This window comes from Petromyzon marinus, chromosome 75, assembly GCF_048934315.1.
Source record: "Petromyzon marinus isolate PM22_M1 ecotype Great Lakes invasive population chromosome 75, UKy_Petmar_22M1.pri1.0, whole genome shotgun sequence".
NCBI lineage: Eukaryota > Metazoa > Chordata > Hyperoartia > Petromyzontiformes > Petromyzontidae > Petromyzon > Petromyzon marinus.
The window spans coordinates 7,644,720-7,663,364 of record NC_133741.1 but is presented as its reverse complement, the minus strand read 5'-3'; the positions used below and the strand labels follow the sequence as shown (position 1 = coordinate 7,663,364).

The 18,645-nt window shown below is 55.5% G+C and overlaps 1 protein-coding gene across 1 annotated transcript in view; it reads left to right on the top strand.

Moving 5' to 3' along the window:
• Positions 1 to 18,645, top strand: part of LOC142907203 (kinesin-like protein KIF1B) — a gene marked incomplete at its 3' end in the record, with an annotated part of 63,985 nt that overhangs the window by 25,805 nt on the left and 19,535 nt on the right. The window contains exons 6-7 of the mRNA XM_076056466.1: positions 4,096 to 4,174; positions 11,801 to 11,943. Of these exons, the coding sequence (XP_075912581.1) occupies positions 4,096 to 4,174; positions 11,801 to 11,943 (222 nt within the window). The remainder of the gene's footprint in view (positions 1 to 4,095; positions 4,175 to 11,800; positions 11,944 to 18,645) is intronic.

The following is an 18,645-nucleotide window of genomic DNA, read 5'->3' as shown; positions in this document are numbered from 1 at the left end:
GGTCTAGCCAGGGGTCTAGCCAGGGGGTCTAGGGGGTCTAGGTGGTCTAGCCAGGGGGTCTTGTCAGGGGGTCTAGGGGGTCTAGTCAGGGGGTCTAACCAGGTCTGTGATTGTGGCCTGACTCTGTAGGTGAGTGGTGGTGTTGTGGCATGACTATCGAGGTGAGTGGTTGTGGTGAGTGGTGGTGTTGTGGCCTCACTCTATAGGTGAGTGGTGAGAGGTGGTGTTGTGGCCTGACTCTCTCTAGGTGAGTGGTTGTGGTGAGTGTTGTGGCCTGATTCTATAGGCGAGTGGTGAGTGGTGGTGTTGTGGTCTGACTATCTAGGTGAGTGGTAAGAGGTGGTGTTGTGGCCTACCTCTCTCTAGGTGAGTGGTGGTGTTGTGGCCTAGCTCTCTGTAGATAAGTGGTGGTGTTGTGGTCTGACTCTCTAGATGAGTGGTGAGTGGTGGTGTTGTGGCCTGAGTCTCTGTAGGTGAGTGGTGGTGTTGTGGTCTGACTCTCTAGATGAGTGGTGAGTGGTGGTGTTGTGGTCTGACTCTCTGTAGGTGAGTGGTGGTGTTGTGGTCTGACTCTCTAGATGAGTGGTGAGTGCTGGTGTTGTGGCCCGACTCTCTGTAGGTGAGTGGTGGTGTTGTGGCCTACCTCCAGGTGAGTGGTTGTGGTGAGTGGTGGTGTTGTGGCCTGCCTCCAGGTGAGTGGTTGTGGTGAGTGGTGGTGTTGTGGACTGGCTCTCTGTAGGTGAGTGGTGGTGTTGTGGTCTGACTCTCTAGATGAGTGGTGAGTGGTGGTGTTGTGGTCTGACTCTCTGTAGGTGAGTGGTGGTGTTGTGGTCTGACTCTCTAGATGAGTGGTGAGTGCTGGTGTTGTGGCCCGACTCTGTAGGTGAGTGGTGGTGTTGTGGCCTTCCTCCAGGTGAGTGGTTGTGGTGAGTGGTGGTGTTGTGGCCTGCCTCCAGGTGAGTGGTTGTGGTGAGTGGTGGTGTTGTGGCTTGACTCTGTAGGTGAGTGGTTGTGGTGAGCGGTGGTGTTGTGGCCTGCCTCTAGGTTGAGCGGTGGTGTTGTGGACTAACTCTCTAGGTGAGTGGTGAGAGGTGGTGTTGTGGCCTGACTCTCTCTAGGTGAGTGGTCGTGTTGTGGTCTGACTCTAGGTGAGTGGTGGTGTTGTGGCCTGCCTCTCTAGGTGAGTGGTTGTGGTGAGTGGTGGTGTTGTGGCCTGGCTCTCTGTAGGTGAGTGGTGGTGTTGTGGTCTGACTCTCTAGATGAGTGGTGAGTGGTGGTGTTGTGGCCTGACTCTCTGTAGGTGAGTGGTGGTGTTGTGGCCTGACTCCAGGTGAGTGGTTGTGGTGAGTGGTGGTGTTGTGGCCTGAACCCCAGGTGAGTGGTTGTGGTTACTGGTGGTGTTGTGGCCTGACTCTAGGTGAGTGGTGGTGTTGTGGTGAGTGGTGGTGTTGTGGCCCGACTCTCTGTAGGTGAGTGGTGGTGTTGTGGCCTACCTCCAGGTGAGTGGTTGTGGTGAGTGGTGGTGTTGTGGCCTGCCTCCAGGTGAGTGGTTGTGGTGAGTGGTGGTGTTGTGGATTGACTCTGTAGGTGAGTGGTTGTGGTGAGAGGTGGTGTTGTGGCCTGCCTCTAGGTGAGCGGTGGTGTTGTGGACTGACTCTCTAGGTGAGTGGTGAGAGGTGGTGTTGTGGCCTGACTCTCTCTAGGTCAGTGGTCGTGTTGTGGTCTGACTCTAGGTGAGTGGTGGTGTTGTGGCCTGCCTCTCTAGGTGAGTGGTTGTGGTGGTGTTGTGGACTGGCTCTCTGTAGGTGAGTGGTGGTGTTGTGGTCTGACTCTCTAGATGAGTGGTGAGTGGTGGTGTTGTGGTCTGACTCTCTGTAGGTGAGTGGTGGTGTTGTGGTCTGACTCTCTAGATGAGTGGTGAGTGCTGGTGTTGTGGCCCGACTCTCTGTAGGTGAGTGGTGGTGTTGTGACCTTCCTCCAGGTGAGTGGTTGTGGTGAGTGGTGGTGTTGTGGCCTGCCTCCAGGTGAGTGGTTGTGGTGAGTGGTGGTGTTGTGGCTTGACTCTGTAGGTGAGTGGTTGTGGTGAGCGGTGGTGTTGTGGCCTGCCTCTAGGTGAGCGGTGGTGTTGTGGACTAACTCTCTAGGTGAGTGGTGAGAGGTGGTGTTGTGGCCTGACTCTCTCTAGGTGAGTGGTTGTGGTGAGTGGTGGTGTTGTGGCCTAGCTCTCTGTAGGTGAGTGGTGGTGTTGTGGTCTGACTCTCTAGATGAGTGGTGAGTGGTGGTGTTGTGGCCTGACTCTCTGTAGGTGAGTGGTGGTGTTGTGGCCTGCCTCCAGGTGAGTGGTTGTGGTGAGTGGTGGTGTTGTGGACTACACCCCAGGTGAGTGGTTGTGGTTACTGGTGGTGTTGTGGACTGACTCTAGGTGAGTGGTGGTGTTGTGGTGAGTGGTGGTGTTGTGGCCTGACTCTCTAGGTGAGTGGTGTTGTTGTGGTTACTGGTGGTGTTGTGGCCTGACTCTAGGTGAGTGGTGGTGTTGTGGGTACTGGTGTTGTGGCCCGACTCTCTCTGTAGGTGAGTGGTGGTGTTGTGGCCTGCCTCCAGGTGAGTGGTTGTGGTGAGTGGTGGTGTTGTGGCCTTCACCCCAGGTGAGTGGTTGTGGTTACTGGTGGTGTTGTGGCCTGTCTCTAGGTGAGTGGTGGTGTTGTGTTGAGTGGTGGTGTTGTGGCCTGACTCTCTAGGTGAGTGGTGGTGTTGTGGTTACTGGTGGTGTTGTGGCCTGCCTCTAGGTGAGCGGTGGTGTTGTGGCCTGACTCTCTAGGTGAGTGGTGGTGTTGTGGTTACTGGTGGTGTTGTGGACTGACTCTAGGTGAGTGGTGGTGTTGTGGTTACTGGTGTTGTGGCCTGACTCTCTCTGTAGGTGAGTGGTGGTGTTGTGGTGAGTGGTTGTGTTGTGGCCTACCTCTCTATAGGTGAGTGGTGGTGTTGTGGTAAGTGGTGGTGTTGTGGCCTGACTCCAGGTGAGTGGTTGTGGTGAGTGGTGGTGTTGTGGCCTGACTCTCTCTAGGTGAGTGGTGGTGTTGTGGTGAGTGGTGGTGTTGTGGTTACTGGTGGTGTTGTGGCCTGACTCTCTCTGTAGGTGAGTGGTGGTGTTGTGGTGAGTGGTTGTGTTGTGGCCTGCCTCTCTATAGGTGAGTGGTGGTGTTGTGGTAAGTGGTGGTGTTGTGGCCTAACTCCAGGTGAGTGGTTGTGGTGAGTGGTGGTGTTGTGGTCTGACTCTCTCTAGGTGAGTGGTGGTGTTGTGGTGAGTGGTGGTGTTGTGGTTACTGGTGGTGTTGTGGCCTGACTCTCTCTGCAGGTGAGTGGTGGTGTTGTGGCCTGCCTCTAGGTGAGTGGTTGTGGTGAGTGGTGGTGTTGTGGCCTGATACTCTCTAGGTGAGTGGTGGTGTTGTGGTGAGTGGTGGTGTTGTGGTTACTAGTGGTGTTGTAGCCTGACTCTCTCTGTAGGTGAGTGGTGGTGTTGTGGTGAGTGGTGGTGTTGTGGTTACTGGTGGTGTTGTGGTTACTGGTGGTGTTGTGGCCTGACTCTCTCTGTAGGTGAGTGGTGAGTGGTGGTGTTTTGGCCTGACTCTAGGTGAGTAGTGAGTGGTGGTGTTGTGGCCTGCCTCCAGGTGAGTGGTTGTGGTGAGTGGTTGTGTTGTGGCCTACCTCTCTATAGGTGAGTGGTGGTGTTGTGGTGAGTGGTGGTGTTGTGGTTACTGGTGGTGTTGTGGCCTGACTCTCTGTAGGTGAGTGGTGGTGTTGTGGTGAGTGGTGGTGTTGTGGTGAGTGGTGGTGTTGTGGCCTGCCTCCAGGTGAGTGGTTGTGGTGAGTGGTGGTGTTGTGGTCTAACACTCTCTAGGTGAGTGGTGGTGTTGTGGTTACTGGTGGTGTTGTGGCCTGACTCTCTCTGTAGGTGAGTGGTGGTGTTGTGGTGAGTGGTGGTGTTGTGGTTACTGGTGGTGTTGTGGCATAACTCTCTCTGTAGGTGAGTGGTGAGTGGTGGTGTTGTGGCCTGACTCTAGGTGAGTGGTGGTGTTGTGGCATGACTCTCTGTAGGTGGAAACTCCCGCACGGCGATGGTGGCCGCTCTCAGTCCAGCCGACATCAACTACGATGAGACGCTGGGCACCCTGAGGTGCCGTCCCCATCATCACCATCGTCACCATCGTCACCATCGTCACCATCACTATCATCACTATCACCATCACTATCACCATCACTACCATCATCACCATCACTACCATCACTACCACCATCACCATCGTCACCATCGTCCCCATCGTCACCATCATTACCATCACTATCATCATCACTACCATCACTACCACCATCATCACCATCACTACCATCACTACCACCATCGTCACTATCACCATCACTACCATCACTACCACCATCATCACCATCGCTACCACCATCGTCACCATCACTATCACCATCACTACCATCACTACCATCACTACCATCGTCACCGTCATCACCACCGTCACCACCACCGTCACCATCGTCACCATCGTCACCATCGTCACCATCACCATCATCACTACCACCACCATCACCATCGTCACCATCACTACTATCACTACCACCATCATCACCATCATCATCGTCACCATCATCACCATCGTCACGATCATCACCATCACTACCACCATCACTATCACTGTCACCATCATCACCATCGTCACCATCATCACCATCGTCACCATCATCACCATCGTCACCATCATCACCATCACTACCACCATCACTGTCACTATCACCATCATCACCATCACTACCACCATCATCACCATCGTCACCGTCACCATCACTATCACCATCACTACCATCACTACCATCATCACCATCATCACCATCGTCACCATCATCACCATCACTACCATCACTATCACCATCGTCACCATCACTACCATCACTACCACCATCATCACCATCACTACCATCACTATCACCATCGTCACCATCGTCACCATCATCACCATCACTACCACCATCATCACCATCATCACCATTGTCACCATCATCACCATCGTCACCATCGTTACCATCACTATCACCATCACTACCACCATCATCACCATCATCACCATCACTACCATCACTACCACCATCATCACCATCACTATCACCATCGTCACCATCGTTACCATCACTACCATCACTATCACCACCGTCACCATCGTCACCACCGTCACCATCATCACCATCGTCACCATCGTCACCATCATCACCATCACTACCATCACTATCACCACCGTCACCATCGTCACCACCGTCACCATAATCACCATCGTCACCATCATCACCATCACTACCACCATCACCACTACCACTACTACCACCATCACTACCATCACTACCATCACTATCACTACTACCACCATCACCACCACCATCACCACCACGATCACCACCACCATCATCACCATCACTACCGTCACTACCACTCCTACCACCATCACTACCATCACCACTACCATCACCATCGCCACTATCACTACTACCACCATCACCACCGTCACCATCATCACCACCATCACTACCACTACTACCACCATCACTACCATCACCACCACCACCACCATCATCACTATCACTACTACCACCATCACCACCATCACTACCACTACTACCACCATCACTGCCATCACCACCACCACCATCATCACTATCACTACTACCACCATCACCACCATCACTACCACTACTACCACCATCACTGCCATCACCACCACCATCATCACTACTACCACCATTAACACTATCACTACTACCACCACCACTACCATCATCACTTCCACCATCACTACCATCACCACCACCACCACCATCATCACTATCACTACTACCACCATCACCACGATCACCACCACTAGCACCACCACCATCACAACCACTAGCACCACCACTACCACTACCATCATCACTACCACCATCACTACCACATCACCACCATCACGAACACCATCTTCACTATCATCACCATCACTAGCACTATCACCATCATCACCACCATCACTTCCACCATCACCATCATCACCATCATCACTGCCACCATCACCATCATCACCATCATCACTGCCACCATCACCATCTTCACCATCATCACCACCGTCATCACCATCACCACCATCACTACCACCACCACCATCACGACCACTACCACCACCATCACCACCATCACGACCACCACCATCACCATCACTACCACCACCATCACCATCACTACCACCATCACTACCATCACCATCATCACCACCATCACTATCACTACCACCCACTCCCAACTCACTCACCACCCCCTCACCACTCACTCTCACTCACCACTCACTCACACACTCACTCACCACTCACCACTCACTCACCCACTCACCACTCACTCACCACTCACTCACTCACTCACCCACTCACCACTCACTCACACACTCACTCACCACTCACCACTCACTCACCCACTCACCACTCACTCACTCACTCACCCACTCCCCACTCACTCACACACTCACTCACCACTCACTCACCACTCACTCACCACTCACTCTCACTCACTCACCACTCACTCACCTCACCACTCACTCTCACTCACTCACCACTCACCAATCACTCACCACTCACTCACTCACCACTCACTCACCACTCACTCACCACTCACTCCCACCCACTCACTCACCACTCGCTCACCACTCACTCCCACTCACTCTCACTTACTCACCTTTCTCACCACTCACTCACCACCCCCTCACCACTCACTCACCACTCGCTCACCACTCACTCCCCTCACTCACCACTCACTCACCACCCCCTCACCACTCACTCACCACTCACTCACTCACCACTCACTCACTCGCCACTCACTCACCACTCACTCACCACTCACTCACCACTCACTCACCTTTCTCACCACTCACTCACCACTCACTCACCACTCACCCACTCACTCACCACTCACTCACTCACTCACCCACTCTCACTCACTCTCACTCACTCACTCACCCACTCACCACTCACTCTCACTCACCACTCACTCACTCACCACTCTCTCCCCTCACTCACCACCTCCTCACCACCCCGTAGGTATGCCGACAGGGCCAAGCAGATAAAGTGTAACGCCGTGGTGAACGAGGATCCCAACGCTTACTCACCACTCACTCACCACTCACTCACCACTCACTCACTCACCACTCACTCACCCACTCACTACCTCACTCACTCACCCACCCACCCACTCACTCACCCACCTCTCACTCACCACTCACTCACCACCCCCTCACCACTCACTCTCACTCACCACTCACTCACCACTCACCACTCCCTCACCACCTCCTCACCACCCCGTAGGTATGCCGACAGGGCCAAGCAGATAAAGTGTAACGCCGTGGTGAACGAGGATCCCAACGCTTACTCACCACTCACTCACCACTCACTCACCACTCACTCACTCACCACTCACTCACCCACTCACTACCTCACTCACTCACCCACCCACCCACTCACTCACCCACCTCTCACTCACCACTCACTCACCACCCCCTCACCACTCACTCTCACTCACCACTCACTCACCACTCACCACTCCCTCACCACCTCCTCACCACCCCGTAGGTATGCCGACAGGGCCAAGCAGATAAAGTGTAACGCCGTGGTGAACGAGGATCCAAACGCTTACTCACCCCTCACTCACCACTCACTCTCACTCACCACTCCCTCACCACCTCCTCACCACCCCGTAGGTATGCCGACAGGGCCAAGCAGATAAAGTGTAACGCCGTGGTGAACGAGGATCCCAACGCTTACTCACCACTCACTCACCACTCACTCACCACCCACTCACACTCACTCCCCTCACTCACCACCCCGTAGGTATGCCGACAGGGCCAAGCAGATAAAGTGTAACGCCGTGGTGAACGAGGACCCCAACGCTTACTCACCACTCACTCACCACTCACTCACCACTCACTCACTCACCACTCACTCTCACTCACTCACCACTCACTCACTCACCTTTCTCACCACTCACTCACCACTCACTCACCACTCACTCTCACTCACCACTCACTCACTCACTCACCCACCCACCCACCCACTCACTCACTCACCCACTCACTCACCACTCCCCTCACCACCTCCTCACCACCCCGTAGGTATGCCGACAGGGCCAAGCAGATAAAGTGTAACGCCGTGGTGAACGAGGATCCCAACGCTTACTCACCACTCACTCACCACTCACTCACCACTCACTCACTCACCACTCACTCACCACTCACTCACCACTCACCACTCACTCACCACTCACTCCCCTCACTCACCACCCTGTAGGTATGCCGACAGGGCCAAGCAGATAAAGTGTAACGCCGTGGTGAACGAGGATCCCAACGCTTACTCACCACTCACTCACCACTCACTCACCACTCACTCACCACTCACTCTCACTCACTCACAACTCACTCACTCACACTCACCACTCAACCACTCACTCTCACTCACTCTCCACTCACTCACCACTCACTCTCACTCACTCACCACTCACTCACTCACCTTTCTCACCACTCACTCACCACTCACTCACCACTCACTCACTCACTCACCCTCACTCACTCTCACTCACTCACCCACTCACCACTCACTCCCCTCACTCACCACCTCCTCACCACCTCCTCACCACCCCGTAGGTATGCCGACAGGGCCAAGCAGATAAAGTGTAACGCCGTGGTGAACGAGGACCCCAACGCTTACTCACCACTCACTCACCACTCACTCACCACTCACTCACTCACCACTCACTCACCCACTCACTACCTCACTCACCCACCCACCCACTCACTCACCCACCTCTCACTCACCACTCACTCACCACCCCCTCACCACTCACTCTCACTCACCACTCACTCACCACTCACCACCTCCTCACCACCTCCTCACCACCCCGTAGGTATGCCGACAGGGCCAAGCAGATAAAGTGTAACGCCGTGGTGAACGAGGATCCCAACGCTTACTCACCACTCACTCACCACTCACTCACCACTCACTCTCACTCACCACTCCCTCACCACCTCCTCACCACCCCGTAGGTATGCCGACAGGGCCAAGCAGATAAAGTGTAACGCCGTGGTGAACGAGGACCCCAACGCTTACTCACCACTCACTCACCACTCACTCACCACTCACTCACTCACCACTCACTCTCACTCACTCACCACTCACTCACTCACCTTTCTCACCACTCACTCACCACTCACTCACCACTCACTCTCACTCACCACTCACTCACTCACTCACCCACCCACCCACCCACCCACTCACTCACTCACCCACTCACTCACCACTCCCCTCACCACCTCCTCACCACCCCGTAGGTATGCCGACAGGGCCAAGCAGATAAAGTGTAACGCCGTGGTGAACGAGGATCCCAACGCTTACTCACCACTCACTCACCACTCACTCACCACTCACTCACTCACCACTCACTCACCACTCACTCACCACTCACCACTCACTCACCACTCACTCCCCTCACTCACCACCCTGTAGGTATGCCGACAGGGCCAAGCAGATAAAGTGTAACGCCGTGGTGAACGAGGATCCCAACGCTTACTCACCACTCACTCACCACTCACTCACCACTCACTCACCACTCACTCTCACTCACTCACAACTCACTCACTCACACTCACCACTCAACCACTCACTCTCACTCACTCTCCACTCACTCACCACTCACTCTCACTCACTCACCACTCACTCACTCACCTTTCTCACCACTCACTCACCACTCACTCACCACTCACTCACTCACTCACCCTCACTCACTCTCACTCACTCACCCACTCACCACTCACTCCCCTCACTCACCACCTCCTCACCACCTCCTCACCACCCCGTAGGTATGCCGACAGGGCCAAGCAGATAAAGTGTAACGCCGTGGTGAACGAGGACCCCAACGCTTACTCACCACTCACTCACCACCCCCTCACCACTCACTCTCACTCACCACTCACTCACTCACCACTCACTCACCACTCACTCACCACTCACTCTCACTCACTCTCACTCACTCACAACTCACTCACTCTCACTCACTCACCCACTCACCACTCACTCACCACTCACTCACCACTCACTCACCACTCACCACCTCCTCACCACCCTGTAGGTATGCCGACAGGGCCAAGCAGATAAAGTGTAACGCCGTGGTGAACGAGGATCCCAATGCTTACTCACCACTCACTCACCACTCACTCACCACTCACTCACTCACCACTCACTCACCCACTCACTACCTCACTCACCCACCCACCCACTCACTCACCCACCTCTCACTCACCACTCACTCACCACCCCCTCACCACTCACTCTCACTCACCACTCACTCACCACTCACCACTCCCTCACCACCTCCTCACCACCCCGTAGGTATGCCGACAGGGCCAAGCAGATAAAGTGTAACGCCGTGGTGAACGAGGATCCCAACGCTTACTCACCACTCACTCACCACTCACTCACTCACTCACCACTCACTCACTCACCTTTCTCACCACTCACTCACCACTCACTCTCACTCACTCACCACTCACTCACTCACCTTTCTCACCACTCACTCACCACTCACTCACTCACCCACTCACCACTCACTCTCACTCACCACTCACTCACTCACCACTCACTCACCACTCTCTCCCCTCACTCACCACCTCCTCACCACCCCGTAGGTATGCCGACAGGGCCAAGCAGATAAAGTGTAACGCCGTGGTGAACGAGGACCCCAACGCTTACTCACCACTCACTCACCACTCACTCACCACTCACTCTCACTCACTCTCACTCACTCACAACTCACTCACTCACACTTACCACTCAACCACTCACTCTCACTCACTCTCCACTCACTCACCACTCACTCTCACTCACTCACCACTCACTCACTCACCTTTCTCACTACTCACTCACCACTCACTCACCACTCACTCACACTCACTCACTCTCACTCACTCACTCACTCACCCACTCACCACTCACTCCCCTCACTCACCACTCCCCTCACCACCTCCTCACCACCCCGTAGGTATGCCGACAGGGCCAAGCAGATAAAGTGTAACGCCGTGGTGAACGAGGATCCCAACGCTTACTCACCACTCACTCACCACTCACTCACCACTCACTCACTCACCACTCACTCACCCACTCACTACCTCACTCACCCACCCACCCACTCACTCACCCACCTCTCACTCACCACTCACTCACCACCCCCTCACCACTCACTCTCACTCACCACTCACTCACCACTCACCACTCCCTCACCACCTCCTCACCACCCCGTAGGTATGCCGACAGGGCCAAGCAGATAAAGTGTAACGCCGTGGTGAACGAGGATCCAAACGCTTACTCACCACTCACTCACCACTCACTCACCACTCACTCTCACTCACTCACCACTCACTCACCACTCACTCTCACTCACTCACAACTCACTCACACTCACTCTCACTCACTCTCACTCACTCTCACTCACTCTCACTCACTCACAACTCACTCACTCACACTCACCACTCAACCACTCACTCTCACTCACTCTCCACTCACTCACCACTCACTCTCACTCACTCACCACTCACTCACTCACCTTTCTCACCACTCACTCACCACTCACTCACCACTCACTCACTCACTCACACTCACTCACTCTCACTCACTCACTCACCCACTCACCACTCACTCCCCTCACTCACCACCTCCTCACCACCTCCTCACCACCCCGTAGGTATGCCGACAGGGCCAAGCAGATAAAGTGTAACGCCGTGGTGAACGAGGACCCCAACGCTCGACTCATCCGGGAGCTCAAGGAGGAGGTCTCTCGCCTCAAGCTGCTGCTACGCTCACAGGGCCTGGGGGACGTCGTGGACAGTGAGTGGCTCGCCGGGGGCTCACCGGGGACTCACCGGGGGCTCACCGGGGACTCACCGGGGACTCACCGGGGACTCACAGGGCCTGGGGGACATCGTGGACAGTGAGTGGCTCGCCGGGGACTCACCGGGGACTCACCGGGGACTCACCGGGGGCTCACCGCGGACTCACCGGGGGCTCACAGGGGACTCACCGGGGACTCACCGGGGACATCGTGGACAGGGAGTGACTCGCCGGGGACTCACCGGGGACTCACCGGGACTCACCGGGGACTCACCGGGGACTCACCGGGGACATCGTGGACAGTGAGTGACTCGCCGGGGACTCACCGGGGCTTACCGGGGACTCACCGGGGACTCACCGGGGACATCGTGGACAGTGAGTGACTCGCCGGGGACTCACCGGGGACTCACCGGGGCTTACCGGGGACTCACCGGGGGCTCACAGGGGACTCACCGGGGACTCACCGGGGACATCGTGGACAGTGAGTGACTCGCCGGGGACTCACCGGGGACTCACCGGGACTCACCGGGGACTCACCGGGGACTCACCGGGGACATCGTGGACAGTGAGTGACTCGCCGGGGACTCACCGGGGCTTACCGGGGACTCACCGGGGACTCACCGGGGACATCGTGGACAGTGAGTGACTCGCCGGGGACTCACCGGGGACTCACCGGGGCTTACCGGGGACTCACCGGGGACTCACCGGGGACATCGTGGACAGTGAGTGACTCGCCGGGGACTCACCGGGGCTTACCGGGGCTTACCGGGGACTCACCGGGGACTCACCGGGGACATCGTGGACAGTGAGTGACTCGCCGGGGACTCACCGGGGACTCACCGGGACTCACCGGGGACTCACCAGGGACTCACCGGGGACATCGTGGACAGTGAGTGACTCGCCGGGGACTTACCGGGGCTTACCGGGGACTCACCGGGGACTCACCGGGGACATCGTGGACAGTGAGTGACTCGCCGGGGACTCACCGGGGACTCACCGGGGCTCACCGGGGACTCACCGGGGACATCGTGGACTCACAGGGGACTCACCGGGACTCACCGGGGACTCACCGGGGACATCGTGGACAGTGAGTGACTCGCCGGGGACTCACCGGGGACTCACCGGGGCTTACAGGGGACTCACCGGGGACTCACCGGGGACATCGTGGACAGTGAGTGACTCGCCGGGGACTCACCGGGGCTTACCGGGGACTCACCGGGGACTCACCGGGGGCTCACCGGGGACATCGTGGACTCACAGGGGACTCACCGGGACTCACCGGGGACTCACCGGGGACATCGTGGACAGTGAGTGACTCGCCGGGGACTCACCGGGGACTCACCGGGGCTTACAGGGGACTCACCGGGGACTCACCAGGGACATCGTGGACAGTGAGTGACTCGCCGGGGACTCACCGGGGACTCACCGGGGCTTACCGGGGACTCACCGGGGACTCACCGGGGACATCGTGGACAGTGAGTGGCTCGCCGGGGACTCACCGGGAACTCACCGGGACTCACCGGGGACTCACTGGGGACGTCGTGGACAGTGAGTGGCTCACCGGGGACTCACCGGGGACTCACCGGGGCCGGGTTCACCACAGCCTGTCTCTCCGTGTGTCTCACCCCCCGTGTCTCTCTCCCCGTGTCTCTCTCCCCGTGTCTCACCCCCCGTGTCTCTCTCCCCGTGTCTCTCTCCCCGTGTCTCTCTCCCCGTGTCTCTCTCCCCGTGTCTCACCCCCCGTGTCTCCCTCCCCGTGTCTCTCTCCCCGTGTCTCTCTCCCCGTGTCTCTCTCCCCGTGTCTCTCCCCCCGTGTCTCTCCCCCCGTGTCTCACCCCCCGTGTCTCTCTCCCCGTGTCTCTCTCCCCGTGTCTCTCTCCCCGTGTCTCTCTCCCCGTGTCTCTCTCCCCGTGTCTCCCCTCTTAAGACACATCAGCTCAATCTCGTTTGGAACCACACGGAACTAAATGTGTGTAACCACCACCATCATCATCACCGCCACCATCACGATCATCATCACCACCACCATCATCACCACCGCCACCATCACGATCATCATCACCACCACCATCATCATCACCACCATCATCATCACTGCCACCATCACTACCATCACCACCATTACCGCCATCATCACGATCATCACCACCATCATCATCACCACCATCATCACCGTCACCACCATCACCATCGTCACCATCATCATCACCGTCACCACCATCACCACCATCATCACTGCCACCATCACTACCATCACCACCATTACTGCCATCATCATCATCACCACCATCACGATCATCACCATCACCACCATCACGATCATCACCACCACCACCATCATCACCACCACCATGGCGCCTGCAGCTGTTTTGCTCTATCCACTGCTGGTCTCTTGCTTGGCGCTGCTGCTGTGTGACCCACAGGCAATGCATAGCAGCTGTGTGGTGAGTCTCTGTGTGAGTCTCTGTGTGTCTGTGTGTGTGTGGTGAGTCTCTGTGTGTGTGTGAGTCTCTGTGTGAGTGTGAGTCTCTGTGTGAGTGAGTGAGTCTCCTGTGTGAGTGAGTGAGTCTCTGTGTGAGTGAGTGAGTCTCTGTGTGAGTGAGTGAGTCTCTGTGTGTGTGAGTCTCTGTGTGAGTCTCTGTGTGTGTGGTGAGTCTCTGTGTGTCTGTGTGTCTGTGTGTGTGTGTGAGTCTATGTGTGAGTCTCTGTGTGTGTGGTGCGTCTCTGTGTGAGTGTGAGTCTCTGTGTGTGTGGTGAGTCTATGTGTGAGTGTGAGTCTCTGTGTGAGTGAGTGAGTCTCTGTGTGAGTGAGTGAGTCTCTGTGTGAGTGTCTGTGTGAGTCTCTGTGTGTGTGGTGAGTCTCTGTGTGAGTGTCTGTGTGAGTCTCTGTGTGTGTGTGAGTCTCTGTGTGTGTGGTGAGTCTCTGTGTGTGTGAGTCTCTGTGTGAGTGTGAGTCTCTGTGTGTGTGGTGAGTCTCTGTGTGTCTGTGTGTGTGTGAGTCTCTGTGTGAGTGTGAGTCTCTGTGTGTGTGGTGAGTCTCTGTGTGTCTGTGTGTGTGTGAGTCTCTGTGTGAGTGTTTGTGTGTCTGTGTGTGTGTGTGAGTCTCTGTGTGAGTGTGAGTCTCTGTGTGTGTGGTGAGTCTCTGTGTGTCTGTGTGTCTGTGTGTCTGTGTGTGTGAGTCTCTGTGTGAGTGTGAGTCTCTGTGTGTGAGACTCTGTGTGTGGTGAGTCTCTGTGTGAGTGTCTGTGTGAGTGAGTCTCAGAGTGAGTGAGTCTCTGTGTGTGTGAGTCTCTGTGTGAGTGTCTGAGTGAGTTTCTGTGTGAGTGGTGAGTCTCTGTGTGAGTGGTGAGTCTCTGTGTGATGAGTTTGTGTGAGTGAGTCTCTGTGTGAGTGAGTGTCTGTGTGAGTGAGTCTCTGTGGGAGTGAGTCTCTGTGTGAGTCTCTGTGTGAGGGAGTCTCTGTGTGAGTGGTGAGTCTCTGTGTGGTGAGTTTCTGTGTGAGTGTGAGTCTCTGTGTGTGTGGTGAGTCTCTGTGTGTCTGTGTGTCTGTGTGTGTGTGTGAGTCTCTGTGTGAGTGTGAGTCTCTGTGTGTGTGGTGAGTCTCTGTGTGTCTGTGTGTGTGTGTGAGTCTCTGTGTGAGTGTTTGTGTGTCTGTGTGTGTGTGTGAGTCTCTGTGTGAGTGTGAGTCTCTGTGTGTGTGGTGAGTCTCTGTGTGTCTGTGTGTCTGTGTGTGTGTGTGAGTCTCTGTGTGAGTGTGAGTCTCTGTGTGTGTGGTGAGTCTCTGTGTGTCTGTGTGTCTGTGTGTGTGAGTCTCTGTGTGAGTGTGAGTCTCTGTGTGTGAGTCTCTGTGTGTGGTGAGTCTCTGTGTGAGTGTCTGTGTGAGTGAGTCTCAGAGTGAGTGAGTCTCTGTGTGTGTGAGTCTCTGTGTGAGTGTCTGAGTGAGTCTCTGTGTGAGTGGTGAGTCTCTGTGTGAGTGGTGAGTCTCTGTGTGATGAGTCTGTGTGAGTGAGTGTCTGTGTGAGTGAGTCTCTGTGGGAGTGAGTCTCTGTGTGAGGGAGTCTCTGTGTGAGTGGTGAGTCTCTGTGTGGTGAGTTTCTGTGAGTGTGAGTCTCTGTGTGTGTGGTGAGTCTCTGTGTGTCTGTGTGTGTGTGAGTCTCTGTGTGAGTGTGAGTCTCTGTGTGTGTGGTGAGTCTGTGTGTGTCTGTGTGTGTGTGTGAGTCTCTGTGTGAGTGTTTGTGTGTCTGTGTGTGTGTGAGTCTCTGTGTGAGTGTGAGTCTCTGTGTGTGTGGTGAGTCTCTGTGTGTCTGTGTGTGTGAGTCTCTGTGTGTGGTGAGTCTCTGTGTGAGTGTCTGTGTGAGTGAGTCTCAGAGTGAGTGAGTCTCTGTGTGTGTGAGTCTCTGTGTGAGTGTCTGAGTGAGTCTCTGTGTGAGTGGTGAGTCTCTGTGTGAGTGGTGAGTCTCTGTGTGATGAGTCTGTGTGAGTGAGTCTCTGTGGGAGTGAGTCTCTGTGTGAGTCTCTGTGTGAGGGAGTCTCTGTGTGAGTAGTGAGTCTCTGTGTGGTGAGTTTCTGTGTGAGTGAGTCTCTGTGTGAGTGAGTCTCTGTGTGGTGAGTCTCTGTGTGAGTGAGTCTCTGTGTGGTGAGTCTCTGTGTGGTGAGTCTCTGTGTGAGTGAGTCTCTGTGTGGTGAGTCTCTGTGTGTGTGGTGAGTCTCTATGTGAGTGAGTCTCTGTGTGAGTGAGTCTCTGTGTGGTGAGTGTCTGTGTGAGTGAGTGAGTGTCTGTGTGAGTGAGTCTCTGAGTGAGTGAGTCTCTGTGTGAGTGAGTGTCTGTGTGAGTGAGTCTCTGTGTGAGTGAGTGAGTCTCTGTGTGAGTGAGTCTCTGTGTGAGTGAGTCTCTGTGTGAGTGAGTGAGTCTCTGTGTGAGTGAGTGTCTGTGTGTGTGAGTGAGTGTCTGTGTGAGTGAGTGTCTGCGTGAGTGAGTCTCTGGGTGAGTGAGTCTCAGTGTGAGTGAGTCTCTGTGTGAGTGAGTCTCTGTGTGAGTGAGTCTCTGTGTGTGGTGAGTCTCTGTGAGTCTCTGTGTGAGTGAGTTTCTGCGTGTGTGGTGAGTCTCTGTGCGAGTGAGTGTCTGTGTGGTGAGTGTCTGTGTGAGTGAGTGAGTCTCTGTGTGAGTGAGTCTCTGTGCAAGTGAGTCTCTGTGTGAGTGAGTCTCTGTGTGTGTGGTGAGTCTCTGTGTGTGTGGTGAGTCTCTGTGTGTGTGGTGTGTCTCTGTGTGTGTGGTGAGTCTCTGTGTGTGTGGTGAGTCTCTGTGTGAGTGAGTGTCTGTGCGAGTGAGTCTCTGTGTGAGTGAGTCTCTGTGTGAGTGAGTCTTTACGTGAGTGAGTCTCTGCGTGAGTGAGTGTCTGTGTGAGTGAGTCTCTGAGTGATTGAGTTTCTGCGTAGTGAGTGTCTGTGCGAGTGAGTGTCTGTGTGAGTGAGTCTCTGTGTGAGTGAGTCTCTGTGTGAGTGAGTCTCTGTGTGTGTGGTGAGTGTCTGTGCGAGTGAGTCTCTGTGCGAGTGAGTGTCTGTGCGAGTGAGTGTCTATGTGAGTGAGTCTCTGGATGAGTGAGTGTCTGTGTGAGTGAGTGTCTGTGTGAGTGAGTCTCAGTGTGAGTGAGTCTCTGTGTGAGTGAGTCTCTGTGTGAGTGAGTCTCTGTGTGTGGTGAGTCTCTGTGAGTCTCTGTGTGAGTGAGTTTCTGCGTGTGTGGTGAGTCTCTCTGTGTGTGGTGAGTCTCTGTGTGAGTGAGTCTCTGTGTGAGTGAGTCTCTGTGCAAGTGAGTCTCTGTGTGAGTGAGTCTCTGTGTGAGTGAGTCTCTGTGTGTGTGAGTCTCTGTGTGTGTGGTGAGTCTCTGTGTGTGTTGTGAGTCTCTGTGTGTGTCGTGAGTCTCTGTGTGAGTGAGTCTCTGTGTGAGTGAGTCTCTGTGCGAGTAAGTCTCTGTGTGAGCGAGTCTCTGTGTGTGTGGTGAGTCTCTGTGTGTGTGGTGAGTCTCTGTGTGTGTGGTGAGTCTCTGTGTGTGTGGTGAGTCTCTGTGAGTCTGTGGGTCTCTGTGTGAGGTGAGTCTGTGGGTCTCTGTGTGGTGAGTCTGTGGGTCTCTGCGTGATGAGTCTGTGGGTCTCTGTGTGGTGAGTCTGTGGGTGTCTGTGTGAGGTGAGTCTGTGGGTCTCTGTGAGGTGAGTCTGTGGGTGTCTGTGTGAGGTGAGTCTGTGGGTCTCTGTGTGGTGAGTCTGTGGGTCTCTGTGTGGTGAGTCTGTGAGTCTGCATGATGAGTCTGTGGGGCTCTGCAACTGCTTTGCCTGCACCCTGCTGTTGTGCTGCTGCTGTTGGTGGTGTTGGTGTTTGTGATGGTGGCGGTGACGGTTTTGATGGTGGTCAGGTAACCCCATGTCCCATTGCACGGTGGACTCCCTGAATGGCTTCTTAGCTTGCAGCTTGGCATCATGCAGCTGAGCTTAGCACACGGTGGCCGTGTGGGTGGGTGGGGTTCACGATGGCCGTGTGGGTGGGTGGGTGGGGTTCACGGTGGCCGTGTGGGTGGGTGGGTGGGGTTCACGGTGGCCGTGTGGGTGGGTGGGTGGGGTTCACGACGGCCGTGTGGGTGGGTGGGTGGGGTTCACGATGGCCGTGTGGGTGGGTGGGTGGGGTTCACGGTGGCCGTGTGGGTGGGTG